This window comes from Conger conger, chromosome 8, assembly GCF_963514075.1.
Source record: "Conger conger chromosome 8, fConCon1.1, whole genome shotgun sequence".
Classification (NCBI taxonomy): Eukaryota; Metazoa; Chordata; class Actinopteri; order Anguilliformes; family Congridae; genus Conger; species Conger conger.
In genome coordinates, this window is record NC_083767.1 from 53,439,213 (window position 1) to 53,457,641 (window position 18,429).

General features: G+C 44.6%; 1 protein-coding gene across 1 annotated transcript in view; it reads left to right on the top strand.

The window, feature by feature from the left end:
* Positions 1-1,684: 1,684 nt before the first annotated feature.
* The window catches only part of vwf (von Willebrand factor), a 36,894-nt gene continuing 20,149 nt past the window's right edge, over positions 1,685-18,429 (top strand). The window contains exons 1-17 of the mRNA XM_061252612.1: positions 1,685-1,840; positions 2,304-2,358; positions 2,918-3,091; positions 3,229-3,331; positions 4,271-4,479; positions 6,908-7,029; positions 8,133-8,349; positions 8,619-8,741; positions 9,235-9,346; positions 9,475-9,521; positions 11,276-11,412; positions 11,762-11,900; positions 12,184-12,284; positions 13,578-13,773; positions 17,044-17,259; positions 17,922-18,165; positions 18,269-18,363. Coding sequence (XP_061108596.1) covers positions 1,838-1,840; positions 2,304-2,358; positions 2,918-3,091; positions 3,229-3,331; positions 4,271-4,479; positions 6,908-7,029; positions 8,133-8,349; positions 8,619-8,741; positions 9,235-9,346; positions 9,475-9,521; positions 11,276-11,412; positions 11,762-11,900; positions 12,184-12,284; positions 13,578-13,773; positions 17,044-17,259; positions 17,922-18,165; positions 18,269-18,363 — 2,293 coding nt within the window. The 5' untranslated portion in view covers positions 1,685-1,837. The remainder of the gene's footprint in view (positions 1,841-2,303; positions 2,359-2,917; positions 3,092-3,228; positions 3,332-4,270; positions 4,480-6,907; positions 7,030-8,132; positions 8,350-8,618; positions 8,742-9,234; positions 9,347-9,474; positions 9,522-11,275; positions 11,413-11,761; positions 11,901-12,183; positions 12,285-13,577; positions 13,774-17,043; positions 17,260-17,921; positions 18,166-18,268; positions 18,364-18,429) is intronic.

Here is an 18,429-nt window from a genome sequence, read left to right on the forward strand (position 1 = left end):
AAAACATTTAAGGAGGCAGGAGCCTTTTCTGGGGAGGAGTGAGGGGCGGGGGGTCAGGCTCCAGCTAAAACGGCTTTTCCTCAGACGGCAACAAAGGCCGTTTCATTCCATTCTGACTGAGCGACACTGTGAGGCCGCAGCTTTGACACGCACGCAGACAAACACTGTGTTTCCGACACCGCCCGAGGTCACAGCATCCCAGTGACCGACTGTGCACATATCAATGGGGCTTCACCCATTCACAACGTGTAAATTAAATGCAAAACCAACCATAACTCTCATGTAAAGCCAGCCATGACTACAGCTGCACATATCGGCCTACAGACCACTGCGTAATTTTAATCTGTATTGGGTGTTTTGTGACCGTTTTTTTAATGAATTACACTAACTTTGAGAGGCCATTTTTTCAGCCTGTAATTTTCATCTGCTGCGAGATGTTTGTGGAACATTCAGGATGTGAACGCAGTGATTCATGTCAATTAATCACCGCCTCAGTAAGGTTCAAGATAACCTTTTGTTTTGACCCCACCTACAGATGGCAAACACATTGTAATTAAGCTCGTTCCATTTGTTATTGTCAGTTTTGGTAAAAAAGCTATTCTTGTAATGCACAGTAAAATGTTCACTTTGTTTCTCAAATGTACTTAGTAAGAGGAAAATGTATTCTACTGTAGTATTTTACCATGGAGTATCAATTTCATGATGAATTTCTGATTTGATGGTGGATCAAGTTTTTGATCCAGTTTATTCAATGTAGCCTTTTTTACCAATGACACCAGCCTATGACGCTACACTACTATGTACATATGTTACATTATCACACATTATTAAAGGCTGAAGATGGTTTCGCAGTCTTCAACAGATAGCACAGGTAATGTCATACTTATTGGCTGTAGCCAATCCACATTTGACATTTCAGAGATGCTGTTCCTCATTCCACTGTTGTAACGCGTGGTTAATTGAGTTACTGTCACCTTCCTATCAGCTAGAACCAGTCTGGCCCTTCTTCTCTGACCTATCAGACCATTATCACTGACAGAACTGCTGCTCACTGGATTTTTTTGGTTTCCACACCATTCTCTGTGAGACACCATCATCTAGAGACTGTTGCACATCTAAATCCCAAGAGATCAGCATTTTTGCTCAAACCACCCCCTCTGGCCCAAACAATCATTCCACGGTCAATGTTTACCTGATTAGATATTTGCTGGTGTATAGGTCTACCTAATAAAGTTGTTGCTGAGTGTATATAATCCCGTAACATGGCATTCACCGGAATTATACTGGAAAATATTTAATCAAATATGAATATTTTAATGTATTAGACATGTCTCTGTTTTTTCTCACAGTGTTTCTTCCATCTTGTCTTTTCTTTCCAGCAGGCAAAGTTATGTTCTGTTTTTCTGGAGTGTTTTTCTTGGCAACAATCTTGAAAACAGTTTTCTCTTATCTTTAATTCTGAGACAAATCTATCAATTCCTTTTAATCCCCTGTTTCCTTCCATTGTTTCCTCCTGGCGTTTTATGCAGGCAGCCCTCTGCAGCAGGGCATGTCTGCCCCATTGTACCAGCGTGGGGGGACGGATATAACACTCTCATGCCATCATTCCCCCAACATTTCAGCAGGGAGGGGCCAGAGCTTCCTGTCGTGTATAAAACCATATCATTTGCTCCTTTCTTCCCAGAGTTCTCTGAACGCAGGGCTATGAGTGTTGCACACTGAAGACAGGGAACATCAGCGGGAACACCTCAAACGTGCACACAAGGACGGTTCACCAGGACGGCAGAGGCTTGATGATCTGCAGGGGTGGATTCTAGGGCATGAGGGATCTTTCAGCATGGTATGTTGGCATTCTTCCATTCTTTGTGGCATTGGTATGAGTCATGGCGGATTGGGTTCGGAGAATTGATAAAAACTGTCCAAACAGAGATAGCAGATATTTTGAAAATGATTCATTTGTCAATAAACAGTACAAGCACGTAAAACATATGTCCTTCAGGAGCAGAAATGGGAACAACTTCAGCATATGGGTGGAATAGCCTCATGACACCTGTAATACGATAATAATAATAATAATAATAAATTGTATTGATATAATGCCTTTCTCAAAACCAAATGACACTTTACAGCGTATAAGATAGAGGATAGTAGAAGAAACAGTCTCTCTCTCACTCTGTGTTTGTGTGTGTGCATGAGTCTGTCTGTCTGTGTGTATTTGTACGCAGGAAGAAAGACACTGGTGAGAAAATACACTGGAAATATAAAATGTCAGTCTCTAACATTTCTCTGTGACTGTTTTGCAGATGGGAAGGCACAGCTTGGACGGGCTATCATGGACGTTACTGTTTCACTTAGCAGGTGGGTGTATGCTAAATGTGCTGCTGAGCGGGACAGTCTGTCCAGATCCTTCCTTTCCCTGGCCTTTTGCCGCCAGGAAAGAGCAGGTCAGTCTTCTCGATAATCACTAAGTCAAGAAGAGTTGAGTTCAGCACTTTTGCTGCATGATGTATCAGTTTGTTACAGTACAGTATGTCTACGTTTATTGCGGTATGTCAGTGGTTCCAAAACTTCTCCCGGCTGGATCCAGGTATTTCATGTGTTCCATTTTAAGCACACCTATGTGATTAAACTAATCAAGGACTATCAGGTGTGCTCAAGGTGGAATATCAAATACCCAGGTCTGGCCGGGGGTACCCTAGGAGAGGTTTGAGAACCACAGCTATAGATTATCATTGATTACAAAAAAGCCAAAATGTTCTTTTAAATGAGAGGGATGAATATCAGTATGTTAAAATGGAAGTTGCTCGCATGCTATAATTCGCAGTCTGTGTTCAGTCAACTTCTGTTGCACATTGGCTTGTTTTCAGTCTCGCTTGTTTTCAGTCTTTCACGTTCTGACCCCTCTTCATTGGTTCAGGCTGGGCGTTAGTTCTGTGGCTCTGCGGGGCGGAAGGGAAGGCTCTGACCGGCCGTTGCAGCCTGTTCGGTCAGCACCACGTTCACACCTTTGACGGGGCTCTGTACGACTTTCCCGGAGACTGCAGCTACATGCTGGCCGGGGACTGCCACCGCCGGTCCTTCTCCTTGCTGGGTATGGACACTGGGGCTGCCTCGCCTCGATCACGACGCCTCCTCCACACAGTCCGTGTCACACCCATTTATTCACTCTATGGCGTTGGTAGACTTGTGTTCAGTTTTGAATGGTTGTTTTTTTTTGGCCCCTCGCAGGTGACTTCCGACATGGGAAGAGGAGGGGTGTGACGGTGTACCTGGGAGAGTTCTTTGAGCTTCACCTGTCTGTGGACGGAAGCCTCATGCAGGGAGAGAAAAGGTACAGAACTGCAGACGTCTCCTCCATTAACAGCAAGCACGCCGCTCTGTCTCTTTCACTCCAGCTGTCCAGTGATGTCATGATCCTTACAATGGATCTTATACTGTAGATCTGTCCCATCAACATGAAGCCCTTTTACGCTACACTACATCGTTTATGTCATTGGGTGACTTGCATAGCTTCTACATATTAGCCATATTCATGGCTGTATTTTTAACGAACTGGTTCTAATCCCTGTGACCATCTGGTTAAATCTCATTTTCCTGAACCACTACCATATGCCACCCTACCACCTGGTAAATACCTTCAAACCTGCCAATCTGACTCTCCACAAAGCTGGTACTTCAAACTGAGTAGAGCTTGTCTGAGCCCTAAGCGCTGCCGTGTCCTGCTGATTTTTACAACCCCCAGGTGTCTGGACATAATAGCTGCATGCTCTTAACGATGCCACTGTTTACCTGCTCTGAAGTTATGCACCCTCATTCTGCCCCCGTCCCTGTGCTGCTCCTCCCTGCCTCCCAGTTCTGCTGACACAGAGCGCTGGGCTGTATCAGCGCTGAACAAATGCTGCAGGGGAAACCAGCTGTTTGTTTACCCTGTGAAACTAGTTCCCCTGCACCTTCCTGTTCCAACGCTGCCTTTTCTCAGACTGACGATAGGGGTTAAGAGTGTATATGTGTGTGTGTGTGTGTGTGTTCAGGCGCTGCACATGTGTGTGCATGTGCACTGTATACATGCATGTATACTGTATGGTTTGCTTCAGTGTTTGTCTGTGCGATTATGCATGAGTGGGACTGTGTGTATGTATGCGTATGTGCATTGATTTGTGTATATATATGTACATACAATACATATGTACAGTATATACAGTATTTCTGTATTTGCATCTGCATATTAACTAGCGGTCCCAGAGACTCAGTGCCAAGTTCTCTTTCCCAGGCTGCCCCTGCCCTACGCCTCCAGCACCATATTTGCTGGGATGGAGTTGGGCTACTACAAGCTGTGGAGTGAGGAGTTTGGCTTTGAGGTGAAGATCGACAGCAGCGGTAACATCAACCTCCTGCTCTCTAAGCACCGTACGAACCGGACCTGCGGGCTGTGCGGCAACTTCAACGGCCTGACGGAGGACGAGTACACCGCGCAGGAAGGTGGGCGATCGGTCTCAGGGCAGACGGAGGGAATAAGACCAGGAGTGTCACTTCACATCTGAAATCGTACATGCACGCACGCAACAGCTATGCAAATCATGGCTGAGTACTTCAAATTGCAACCATAAACACAAGTGCAGATACAGACTGCCAAAAAGAGCCCGGGAAACATTTCAGAGTAGAAGATAATGAGAAATAAGCAAATATTATTTGACAGAGAGACTGATTACTATCTCGTTTATGCAGTTTGCGGTAGTAGTTGATTGCCCTACTGCTGTCTTTGTGTGTGACTGGAAGCTTTTGTTGCGTTTCAATCCCACAGTTCAACTGAAACAGGTTAACCTCATTTACTATCACTTTGTGATAAAGGAACGGCGTTTCCCTTTCTTGGGAAAATAGCTTTGCCTTACAGTGACCAATCTACCTTGTGATTTAACATTCCCTTATTTCACACAGCACCCTTTTTTCTCTTGTGTTTGTGAAGATTAATAATTGTTTATAATCGTTTTCACACGTTGTCTCAATACCATGTCCTCTTTTTCAAAACTCTTCACACAGTGTGCTTTTGAAACACACACCTGAGCACATCAGTTAACCTTTGGTGCAAAATGCACTTCAACCACCAAAACACTTAATATTTCACCCAAAAGTGACTGGTGCTGCCATAACTATAGCATATGCTTTCTCCCATAAGACTACTTTGTCACTCAATGTACAATGAACTACAAAACACAAACAACTTGGAGCATTGCTAAATACATATATTATGTGTTTCCCTTTCCCTTTATTTTTGCATCCACAAATATTTCAAGCCAAGCAGCTAAAGAAACTTTTGATCTGTTGGTTTGCCTCTCACAATAGATGTCATGACTGAGTGTGGTAAACAGTAAACTGTAAATGAATGAATGTTTTACTATATTGGAAACCCAGAATAACAATTTTTACTGTGTAATGTAAAACAATATATGATAAAGAAACAAATCACAAAAGCTGTCTCCCATAAGACATTTCAGTGAACAACCTACCCAGGTGTTTGTTGTTTGTGCCCCGTTACCACATATACAAAAGGGGCCATCTTTGGATTGGCATTTGCATTTTTTAGCCTTGGTGGGGAAAATGGATGCAGCCAGAGGCAAAAGAAGAAGACGTCGCGGAAGAGCAAGAACAGTTGTGTCTGATGAAATCAGAGCCACAGTCATTGATCATGTGGTAAATCATGGTCTGTCCCAGAGGGAAGCAGGTTGAGGGTTCAACCAAACTTGCCAAGATCCACAGTGGCTTCAATAGTGAGGATTTTCAGGCAAACCAACAGGTACTATACAGTATTTACCGCATTCTGACTGAAGGAGTTCAATTGATGTGTATGTTACAGCAGTACTGTGATTTGAGAAGTCTCCAGAAAAAGCATATGTATCAGTGCACATTTGTCTTTGACTCACTACAGGACCCAGCGGTTACCTCACACAGTCACACAGGGGGAAGGGGAAGAATGTTTACGCCTCAACAGGAGGATACAATAGTTGGGATGGTCATTGTCAACAACAGCATCAGGCTAAGAGAAATATGCAACAACATAATTGCAGACAACAACATATTTCCAAACACTGACAGTGTAAGCACTATAACCATTTCAAGAGTGCTACAGAAACATCAGATCAGGATGAAACAGTTGTACACTGTCCCATTTGAAAGGAACTCTGAGGGTGTCAAGGAACTCAGGTACCAATATGAAGTTTATGAAGGTATATGTGAAGGTTTAGGACCACCACCCACATGAACAGATGTAATTTCTAGATGCAATGGCTGCTGGGTGTATGGACATAACAGTGGAACACATCCAGGGCTGGATATATGTATTTAGCAATGCTCCAAGTTGTTTGTGTTTTGTAGTTAATTGAACATTGAGTGACAAAGTAGTCTTATGGGAGAAAGCATGTGCTATAGTTATGGCAGCAAGAGTCACTTTTGGGTGAAATATTAAGTGTTTTGGTGGTTGAAGTGCATTTTGCACTAAAACTTAACTGATGTGCTCAGGTGTGTGTTTCAAAAGCACACTGTGTGAAGAGTTTTGAAGAAGTGGACATGGTATTGAGACAAGTGTGAAAACGATTGTAAAAAACTGTAAGCATGGAGGTATTTTTTTCCGATTGCTCACATTTTATGTGTTCATCAAGGCTATGACATAGTTTGCACCCATATGTGATATATGCATGTTGTTTTTTTATTTTGCAGTTATTTTATGTATTCACTCATGTGATGTCAGTATCCATCTGTTGCTTTCATATTTACTACCCATATTTAAGTGCGTATGTATTCACAACCTGTTCGTAACACTAAAACAACTAACTCCAGTAAAGCCTTGCAGTAGCTTTACGGTGCAGGAAGAACACTTTGGCTGACGGCTGTTGTCTATGCTCACTTCCTGCAGGGTTCCTGACAGAGAGCAGCTATGACTTCGCCAATTCCTGGGCCCTGCATGAAGCAGGCAAGCCCTGCAAACGCGTGTCTCCCCCCAGCAAGACCTGCAACGCATCCGGAGCCACTGCAGCAGTGAGTGTGCCAAACACACCGTGCCATTCCATACTGTACCGTATTAAACCATACCAAAGCATGCTGTGCTATACACCGCAATACTGTCCCATACATATGCCCTGCTGTACTTTGTGTGGTGTGACATGATGGTTTGATTCAGTATTGTACATGTTCTATGCTTTGGTGCAGTAGGATACAGTTTGGCATAGTGGTTTATAGTACAGCCTGGTTTGGTTCAGTATGGTACATGTCATATGCTTTGATACAGTATGGTAGATGCCACTAAACTGTACCAAAGCATGCTGTACTATTACATTACATTACATTACATTACTGGCATTTGGCAGACGCTCTTATCCAGAGCGACATACAGTTGATTAGACAGGAGACAATCCTCCCCTACTATACACCTATACACCACAATACCAACCAGTACCATACTACACCAATGCATATGTACCATACTGTGCCAAATCATAATGTATAGAGCCAGATTACACTATAGTGCAGTATATCAAACTTTATCTCACAGTACAAAATATAATTTCATGCCCAATCATGCCTCACAACGCCACACCACACTCAGCCATAGTATATCAAAATAAACTGCTCTATAGTAAATTGCACCGTACAGTTCTGTACAATAACAAACTGGCCCTGCTGCTCAGCTCCTCAGGGATCAGAAGGGTTTGTTTAATAAGCGGACTAATTACTTATTATGAGGTCTCTAATGAATCATATCTCTCTCTCTGCTCATCTCTCTCTCTCTCTCTCTCTCTCACTTTCTGTCTATCTCTCTCCCTCACCCCCCCCACCCCCCCTCCTTCCCCTTTCTCTATCTCTCGCTGGCTCTCTCTCTCCATCTCTCTCTCTCTCATTCTGTCTCTCTCCCTGTTCTCCCTGTCTCTCATCCCCCCTTCTCCACCTCTCCTCTGTCCCTCTCTCTCTCCATCGTCTCTCTCTCTCCCTCTTTCTTTCTGAACCTCTCTCTCTCCCTCTCTCTCTCTCACTCTCTCTCTCTCCCTCTCCCTCTCTCTCTCTCACTCTCTCTCTCTCCCTCTCTCTCTCTCTCTCTCCCTCTCTCTCTTTCTCTCTGTCCCTCTCCCTCTCCCTCTGTGCAGGATGTGATATCCAGTTGCGACGCCCTGCGGAGGGCTCCCTCCTTCCTGCGCTGCGCCCACGTGGTGGACCCCGAGGCCTTCGCCCTGCTCTGCGAGGAGGACGCCTGCCACTGCGCGGAGGACCAGGCCTGCCGGTGCCAGGCCTTCCTGGAGTACGCCCGCTCCTGCGCCGGGCACGGCCTGCCCCTCCACGGCTGGCAGAGCCACAGCCTGTGCTGTGAGTCCCGCCCCACCGTACTGCCGTCTGACTCCCGGAGATAACACCTGGGCTATTTTGCGGAATGATATAATAGGTGCACTTGCCATGCGTGATAAATGCGTTTTTGCATTTATCAACATTTACAGCTGTGCAGTGCAAGGATGTCTTTATACACTGCTTATACAAGTTGCTTTAGACAAATGTCAATGTGTCTCAGTGCGAGCGGGTAGAGTTGGGGATGGTGGAGAGGTGCAGAGTGGGGTTTTATAATGTGATGTTGTCCTCAGCTCCCAGCTGTCCGACAGGAATGCAGTACAGCGAGTGCACCAGCCCCTGTTCCAGCACCTGCCAGAGCCTGAACATCCACGAGGTCTGCAGGGAGGAGTGTGTGGATGGCTGCACCTGCCCAGGTGAGCGGAAACAGGCTGAGTGAGTGTGTGCATGTGTGCATGTGTGTGTGCTTGTGTGCGCATGTATGTGTGTGTGTGTGTGCATGTGTGTGCGTGTGTTTGTGTTTGGGGGGGTGGGTTGTGCTTGTGTGTGCGTGTGCATGTGTGTGTTTGGGGGGGGGGGGGTGTACGTGTTTGTGTGTGCATGTGTGTGTGCGTGTGCGTGCGTGGGTGTGTGAATGTGTGCATGTGTGTGTGTGTGTGTGCATGTGTGTGCGTGTGTTTGTGTTTGGGGGGGGTGGGTTGTGCGTGCGTGTGTGTTTGTGTGTGTGTGTGTGTGTATGTGTGTGTATGTGTGTGTGTGCATGTGCATGGGTGTGTGCATGTGTGCGTGTGTGTGCGTGCATGTGTGCATGTGTGTGTATGTGTGTGTGTATGCGTATTTGTATTGGGGAGGGGGGTGTGTGTATGAACTACACTCACTGCCCTGCTTCCCTGCATGTTTGATTGACAGCGGGGAAGATTCTGGAAGGGGACCGCTGTGTGGATGTTTCGCAGTGCTCCTGCATGCACACAGGTCGACGCTACCCTCCCGGGTCCAGCATCCCGCAGGACTGCAACACCTGGTGAGGAACAGTTCTCCTTCACACAGTCTGACACCACTACCTGCTCACTGACCTGAGAGACACACTGGACTTTTTTTTTCCTGGTTTTTATTTAAGATATTTAACATTATCTTCATTCTTCTGTACAGTGTGTGTCGACATGGCTCATGGGAGTGCACCAATGAAGGCTGTCCAGGTGAGTTCTGCGGTCCTATTCATCATATATTCACTCCCATACCTATCATATGGCCCAAGACCAAGCGATTATGCATTAAACTACCTTCATCTTCTTATTGATTTTAACACCTGCAGCTGATTGTATTGACTGTATCTACACATAATTAAAATACAGGGTACTTACTTATGGTACATATGGCCTTTGATAGTGATACAGCAACTGAAATTATTAAAGCTTGAAAAAGAAACCTTTGATACCAAGATACCTTTGATACCTTTGAAAGCAAGATAACATCTATTTTTTATTATCCTCTTCAGGTTCAATGCACTAGTCAAAGCAAGCTTGTATCTTGCTTTCTTTGTACATTGTGATTAATTTCAGCATTTAGTTGTGTAATTTAGGTAGGCTCTTCTGAAGCAGACATGCAGCAAACAAATTAGATGGCGGAGAAGGCATTGTCTGTCAAGTGATTGGCTATTAGGAATGTGACTTGAATTAAAAGCAGTAGAAATGCTGATCAGATGGATTAGCTCAAGTGGCATTGCCTGATGTGTCATCATGAGAAACACAAGCAGGAAGATTTCATCCTTTCAAGATTATTTTTCATATTTGGCAATTCAGGGTAATTCTATCCTTTTTGTGTTGCTTCCTTTTCCTTCTTTGGTTCATTTTTCTGCCTTTTTCTGTTTCCTCCTAAAGTGTTGTTGGAGTAATGTGATCACGTGCCTGTTGGCATGAATACCCCTGCTGTTTTTGCAGAGAACTAGCATTAATGCCGCTAATTTACCTCTCTGGCTTTTGCCAGAGTGAAGCGGTGCTCAGTCGCCACTATGATTGGATTTCTGAACCATTTCCTCTTGAAGTCTGAGTGGCCTGTTAGTGCCCAAATGCAACTGCTCCTCTCCGTCTGTCAACCCTGTCCTCTGAGTTCCACATGTCAGACACATCAATTAACCATGCAATCAGCCCCACGGTCACACGAACAATGAATATGCTGTCCTTCAGAAGCAGGTTTTGACACTTTATCTTAGGAGACCAAAAGTGTCCACACGATGACTGGTACATTCCAACTCCAATTCACTATTGCTGCATTTTATGAGTGAGCACTGTTTGAAGTTTTGCTTAGGTTAGGAGGCTAGCTTATCATGCGTGTGCATTGCTGGGATTTGAGGATATGAGTAACACAGTCTAGGAGGGTTTCTTGGAATGGATCGGGACGTGTTGTGGTGAAAAACTTCCCCAATCTTGGGAGTGGCTATTCTCTACCAGTCTTTGATGATGGCAAGTCCTTTTCTTCTACAAATTGTGTTGCCTTTCTAAATTTCCTGGCCTTTTTTCCTCTTATATGTCTGTAATGACAAGGGCAGGCGTTTCATCAAGATAGCGAGAGCAGTGTTGGAGAGGGAGGGAAATGATTGTGTTTCACAAGCAGAAGTAAAGATTTACACTGCGGGTAATGAAAGCTGGGTGCTGATTTGTGCTTCTTGTGGCGCGGAAATAGGTGAAATCTGAGCCGGGTTCAGAAGGCCACTGGAGCTGCTGTTGTTATGAAGGAAAGCCGTTATCACAGCTTGGTCTCTGTTGGAGGGACACTCCTCTGATTCACTCTGTATCTTTAGTAAGGATCAAAATATTGTTTGCGTTCCTATCACGGCATCAGCACAGAAAAATGTGGTGTGTGGTGAGCTCTCTTTATATGAATAACAAGCAAATCAGTGTTTTTTAAAGCTTTCTCACCGCCTGCTTTTCATTTTACATTCTTTCCTCACCAGGGGAGTGCTTTGTCACGGGCCAATCCCACTTCAAGACTTTCGACAACAAGTTTTTCACCTTCAGCGGAATCTGCCAGTATCTGTTTGCTCAGGACTGCCAGGACAACGTGTTTGCTGCAGCCATCGAGACAGTACAGGTACCTGTTCCTCATCAGGCTACACCGCCTGCACTGTCATCCTGTCCAAACACTCTCCCCGCTGCAGCGCATCAGTAAACCTCGCTCATAATTATACAGGGGCGGCCTGTAGCGTAGTGGGTAAGGTAAATGACTGGGACATGCAAGGTCGGTGGTTCTAATCCCAGTGTAGCCACAATAACATCCGCACAGCCGTTGGGCCCTTAACCCTGCATTGCTCCCGGGGAGGATTGTCTCCTGCTCAGTCTAATCAACTGTACGTCGCTCTGGATAAGAGCGTCTGCCAAATGCCAATAATGTAACGTAACGTAACGTATGGCGAAGCTCTCATGGTGCTCTGTCTCCACAGTGTGCTGACGACCAGGACGCGGTGTGTACCCGCTCAGCCACCCTGCGCTTCCACCAGATGGCCAACGTCACCGTGAAGCTGAAACACGGAGGCGCGGTGGCGGTGGACGGCCTGGACGTCCAGACCCCTCTGTCCCACGGTGCCGCATATAACACTCCTCCCGCTCATTCTCAAACATGATCCAAATCTGCCACCGACGAAACCTCCCTACAGTTTCACTTCTCTCTGGACAGATCACACGCTGCAGTTATTATCGTGTGTGACATCCGTGTAGCTCCCAAAATATCTAATATTCACTTTTTTATTATTGTGACTTTCTACCGTACTGCAAATAAGAAATACATAAAATAATTAACTATATTTTGAATATGCATGCTACGTACTTCAAATCAACCCTCGCTCTAACTCTGTGTGTCTGACAGGACTGCTTCATATAAAGAGGACAGTCATGTCCTCCTTGCGGCTGTCATACGGGGATGACTTCCAGCTGGACTGGGATGGACGGGGAAAGCTCCTGCTGAAGGTGAGTGTCAGAAATCTCTCCCTGACTGCACCACATGACTCCATGGACTAACACAGGACAAATCTCTCCCTGACTGCACCACATGACTCCATGGACTAACACAGGACAAATCTCTCCCTGACTGCACCGCATGACTCCATGGACTAACACAGGACAAATCTCTCCCTGACTGCACCGCATGACTCCATGGACTAACACAGGACAAATCTCTCCCTGACTGCACCGCATGACTCCATGGACTAACACAGGACAAATCTCTCCCTGACTGCACCGCATGACTCCATGGACTAACACAGGACAAATCTCTCCCTGACTGCACCGCATGACTCCATGGACTAACACAGGACAACTCTCTCCCTGACTGCACCGCATGACTCCATGAACTAACACAGGACAAATCTCTCCCTGACTGCACCACATGACTCCATGGACTAACACAGGACAAATCTCTCCCTGACTGCACCGCATGACTCCATGGACTAACACAGGACAAATCTCTCCCTGACTGCACCGCATGACTCCATGGACTAACACAGGACAAATCTCTCCCTGACTGCACCGCATTACTCCATGGACTAACACAGGACAAATCTCTCCCTGACTGCACCGCATGACTCCATCAACTAACACAGGAAAAATTGCCAATTATACGTGACCCACTCTATCATAATCAGTCGGAAGTCGTGACGGCCAATTTTACATAAATCAATGTTTATGTAAAAATGTTCCTTTTTGGCTGTTTTAGGCTTTCATCTTCATTTCATAGAACAATGTCTTGGCTTTCATAATCTGCATGTTTTGATGCCAAATTCAGAGAAAAAAATATTTTTCAAGCTTTAAAATGCAAGAAGAGGGGAAACGTAACCATTTAGTTATACTTGGATCATCTAAGTGAAAGTAACACTGGAGTTGTGCATTGTTTGGAAGCTAGCCAGCTTGTCTGTATGTCTTAATGTCAAGAATGAGTTCAGAGTAAAAATATTGTTTTGAAGGGTTTATACGTAAGATCACAACTTATTTGTTAGCCCGGTGTCGGTCTCCCAGCCTACTACTCTTTGAAGCCGTTTTTGTCAAAAACATGTTTTGCTGGTACTCAAAATGATGTTTTGGTGTCAATACAACTGATTTTCATAGAGCAGGTCACATATGCACTTGGCACAGGCACCAGGTGCTTATACGGTGAAGGTTTCCATTGGTAGTGGATGAGTTCATTGCTTATTGTGTCAATGAACAATGAGGCTCCACCCACTGTTACCCAAATAATGGAGGTGCTGCTGTCTGCCCCTCTGGCAGCTGGGGCCGGCATTCGCAGGCAAGACGTGCGGTCTGTGCGGGAACTACAACGGGAATCAGGGCGACGACTTCCTGACGGACGCAGGGCTGGTGGAGACGCAGGTGGAGGGCTTCGGGAACTCGTGGAAAATTAACGGAGAATGCAACAACGTGGTGAAGCAAGACACGGATCCCTGCAGCCTTAACCCCAAGAGAGGTAGTCATCCCACCTCCCTTTGTCTTCATACACATAAGCCCAAGGGCTGGAAAATGTGTGAACACTTGAATATGAAGAACCAGATGGCAAATGAGCTCATCTGTGTGTACAAGTCCATAGTGTCTATAGTTTCTCCATTATCCTATGTACAGTAACCTACTCATACAGCGACTTTGTGTTAGCTTTGTACTTTTCTCAGCAGGGCTGTTGAATGATTGTTTTCTATTTCAAAAAAAAAATCCTTCCTGACAGGCCAGACATTTTCACATCCTTTTTTTATAACTTTCTATTTATGACCTGTGAGGAAAGAAGAAAGGAGAAAGAGTTTGCGCTAGTCTACCTCTGTCAGATAGATATAAGTTAGTAAGCTGTATATTCTTTGGCCTGCAAATTTGACTTTTACTAGGTTGACAGAAAAGGACAGCACACCAATATTACCATTTGGGTTTACAGTTTTTTACAATCGTTTTCACACTTGTCTCAATACCATGTCCACTTTTTCAAAACTCTTCACACAGTGTGCTTTTGAAACACACACCTGAGCACATCAGTTAACCTTTGGTGCAAAATGCACTTCAACCACCAAAACACTTAATATTTCACCCAAAAGTGACTCTTGCTGCCATAACTATAGCATATGCTTTATCCCATAAGACTACTTTGTCACTCAATGTACAATGAACTACAAAACACAAACAACTTGGAGCATTGCTAAATACATATATTATGTGTTTCCCTTTCCTCTATTTTTGCATCCACAAATATTTCAAGCCAAGCAGCTAAAGAAACTTGATCTGTTGGTTTGCCTCTCACAATAGATATCATGACTGAGTGAGGTAAATTTACAGTAAACTGTAAATGAATGAATGTTTTACTATACTGGAAACCCAGAATAACAATTTTTACTGTGTAATGTAAAACAATATATGATAAAGAAACAAATCACAAAAGCAACAGTATTCTTCAGAGGGTTTACAGTATTTTGACGTTTGTTCTCACAGTGCAATATACTGTAATTCAGAAAAGAAAAATACAATACAATCAGTTACTCAAAATACATTGCAATCAATAACAAATACATACCAAAAAGCAATATTTTCACTATATACAGTAATTTGCACATATGTTGTCTGCCTATCAGTATCAGAAGTCTACTGCTGGCCTGGCCCATCCATCCTGTCCTCTGCATTTGGCCATAGATTTTCATCATCATCACTCCGAATGTTATCTCTTGCTATACACCGAGGAAAACATCTCTTTGCGTGCCTTATCCAGCCCTGGATGTGTTCCACTGTTATGTCCATACACCCAGCAGCCATTGCATCTAGAAGTGACATCTGTTCATGTGGGTGGTGGTCCTAAACCTTCACATATACCTTCATAAACTTCATATTGGAACCTAAGTTCTTGTCAAAGGGAACAGTGAACAACTGTTTCATCCTAGAAGTGCGGGAGAGCAGAAAAGTTTATTCAGTTTATTCCATTTTTTTGTTTGCAGCCTTGTTACCATCAATAAAAAAGTGATCATACTTGCATTGAAATGTCCATGTATATTGGGTAAATATAGATGTAGTTGTCACTGAAGAGATTTTTCCACTATTACTGCTGTATATGTACTGTTGAAACACCTGGCTGTCATTTCAGTGTGTTTGTGCCCCGTTACCACATATACAAAAGGGGCCTCCTTTGGATTGGCATTTGCATTCTTTAGCCTTGGTGGGGAAAATGGATGCAGCCAGAGGCAGAGGAAGAAGATGTCGCGGAAGAGCAAGAACAGTTGTGTCTGATGAAATCAGAGCCACAGTCATTGATCATGTGGTAAATCATGGTCTGTCCCAGAGGGAAGCAGGTTGAGGGTTCAACCAAACTTGCCTAGATCCACAGTGGCTTCAATAGTGAGGATGTTCAGGCAAACCAACAGGTACTATACAGTATTTGCAGCATTCTGACTGAAGGAGTTCAATTGATGTGTATATTACAGCAGTAATGTGATAGTCTCCAGAAAAAGCAGATGTATCAGTGCATATTTGTCTTTGACTCACTACAGGACCCAGCGGTCACACAGGGGGAAGGGGAAGAATGTTTACGCCTCAACAGGAGGATTCAATAGTTGGGATGGTCATTGTCAACAATTAGGCTAAGAGAAATATGCAACAACATAATCACAGACAACAACATATTTCCAAACACTGACAGTGTAAGCACTACAACCATTTCAAGAGTGCTACAGAAACATCAGATCAGGATGAAACAGTTCACTGTCCCCTTTGACAGGAACTCTGAGGGTGTCAAGGCATGCAAAGAGATGTTTTCCTCGGTGTATAACAAGAGATAACATTTGTTGTTATGACTGGTTGATGTGATGTTGATGAAAGTGATGTTGATGAAAATCTATGGCCAAATGCAGAGGACAGGATGGATGGGCCCGGCCAACAGTAGACTTCTGATACTGATAGGCAGACAATATATGTGCAAATTACTGTATATAGTGAAAATATTGCTTTTTTGGTATGTATTTGTTATTGATTGTAATGTATTTTGAGTAATTGATTGCATTGTATTTTTCTTTTCTGAATTACAGTATATTGCACTGTGAGAACAAATGTCAAAATACTGTAAACCCTCTGAAGAATACTGTTGCTTTTGTGATTTGTTTCTTTATCATATATTGTTTTACATTACACAGTAAAAATTTTTATTCTGGGTTTCCAATATAGTAAAACATTCATTCATTTACAGTTTACTGTAAATTTACCACACTCAGTCATGAAATCTATTGTGAGAGGCAAACCAACAGATCAAAAGTTTCTTTAGCTGCTTGGCTTGAAATATTTGTGGATGCAAAAATAGAGGAAAGGGAAACACATAATATATGTATTTAGCAATGCTCCAAGTTGTTTGTGTTTTGTAGTTCATTGTACATTGAGTGACAAAGCAGTCTTATGGGAGAAAGCATGTGCTATAGTTATGGCAGCAAGAGTCACTTTTGGGTGAAATATTAAGTGTTTTGGTGGTTGAAGTGCATTTTGCACCAAAGGTTAACTGATGTGCTCAGGTGTGTGTTTCAAAAGCACACCGAGTGAAGAGTTTTGAAAAAGTGGACATGGTATTAAGTGTGAAAACGATTGTAAAAAACTGTAATACATTTTTGGATATGTTTTGACTTTAGGACTTCCTCAGTGTGTCCATAGCCAAACTATTTCTCAGACACAGCTTATCACCTCTACCCTCCCCCCCTCCTTCCCTCCCTCCCTCACCCTCCTCCCGCAGTGCGTTTCGCGGAGGAGTCGTGCTCGGTGGTGTTCTCTGTGCAGTTCGAGCCGTGTCACAGCGAGGTGAACCCCGCGCCCTTCCTGAAGAACTGCCGCTACGACGTGTGCTCGTGCGCCGACGGACAGGAGTGTCTTTGCTCCGCCATCGCCAGCTACGCCTCCGCCTGCGCCAGCAAGGGAGTGCTGGTCAACTGGAGAAACCCCAAGTTCTGCGGTAACTGCTCACTGGCCGCGCTGAACCCACAGCTACTCCGGCAGTCCTTTAGGCCTGGATTTTAGTCATCGCTTGTCCTGAACATTGACTAACATCTCTATGCAAATATTAACTATTTTATACAGTTTGGTGCGATATATCACCTAACTTTCCCCAAGTGTTTGTGAATATAAATAGTTTCTCTTGGATTCATTTGCAAGTGAATGTTATGGACAGATGGGCTACTGGGTGACTCATCGTGTTCTGGTGCATGGGTGGGTCTCTGAGCAATAAGCTCTGATGAATGCAACTGAGCATTCCAAATTTGAAGAAAATGGGGGAAAGGACTTATCTAACAAGACTTAACTTGTTTGGCGTCAGTTCCTACATATAGAAACTTCCTTTTGGCTCTGGTAGCCATCTCTAATAAAATTAATAAATAGTAATACCATTCACCATTCAATAGCCTTCCTTCTAATAATTCAACTAATAATGCCCTGCATATTTAATTACAAATTCAAACAATAGATATTTGGCTCCAACATATAAACATAATTAGTTTGAGCTTGAAATGAATGCAGCAGTGAATAAGGGTCCCACTGCCTAACCTGAAATTCTGACAATAAGGATGAATTGATATTGAGCTTCGTTAGCTTAGGCTAACGGTGGTGTGTGTGTTACAGAGCTGAGCTGCCCAGCCGGCCAGCTGTATGAGCAGTGTGGCAGCCCCTGCAACCAGAGCTGCCGTTCCCTCTCCTTCCCCGAGACCAACTGCAGAGACATCTGCCTAGAGGGCTGCTACTGCCCTCCGGGACTCTTCCTTGCCGGGGAATCTGGGGAGTGCGTTCCCCAGGCCGAGTGCCCCTGCTACCACGACGGGGAGGTCTACTATCCCAACGACGTCTTCTCCGACTACCAGACCATATGGTGAGCGGCAGCCGGCCGGCCGAACGCGTGGCGGTGAGCGGCGGACCTACGGCCAGCGTGCCTGTGCGCTGACGCCCGTGTGCTCTGTCCGTCTCTCCCGCAGCTACTGTGAGAACGGCGCCATGCGCTGCAGCTCCAACGAGATGCCGGCGGCCATGTTGTCTGACCTCTTCGCCGAAGACCTGCCGGCTTCACGAGGTACAGTATTGTACGCCGACCCCCCCCCCCCCCCCCCCCCAGTGCAGAACTCAGACATGCAGGTCT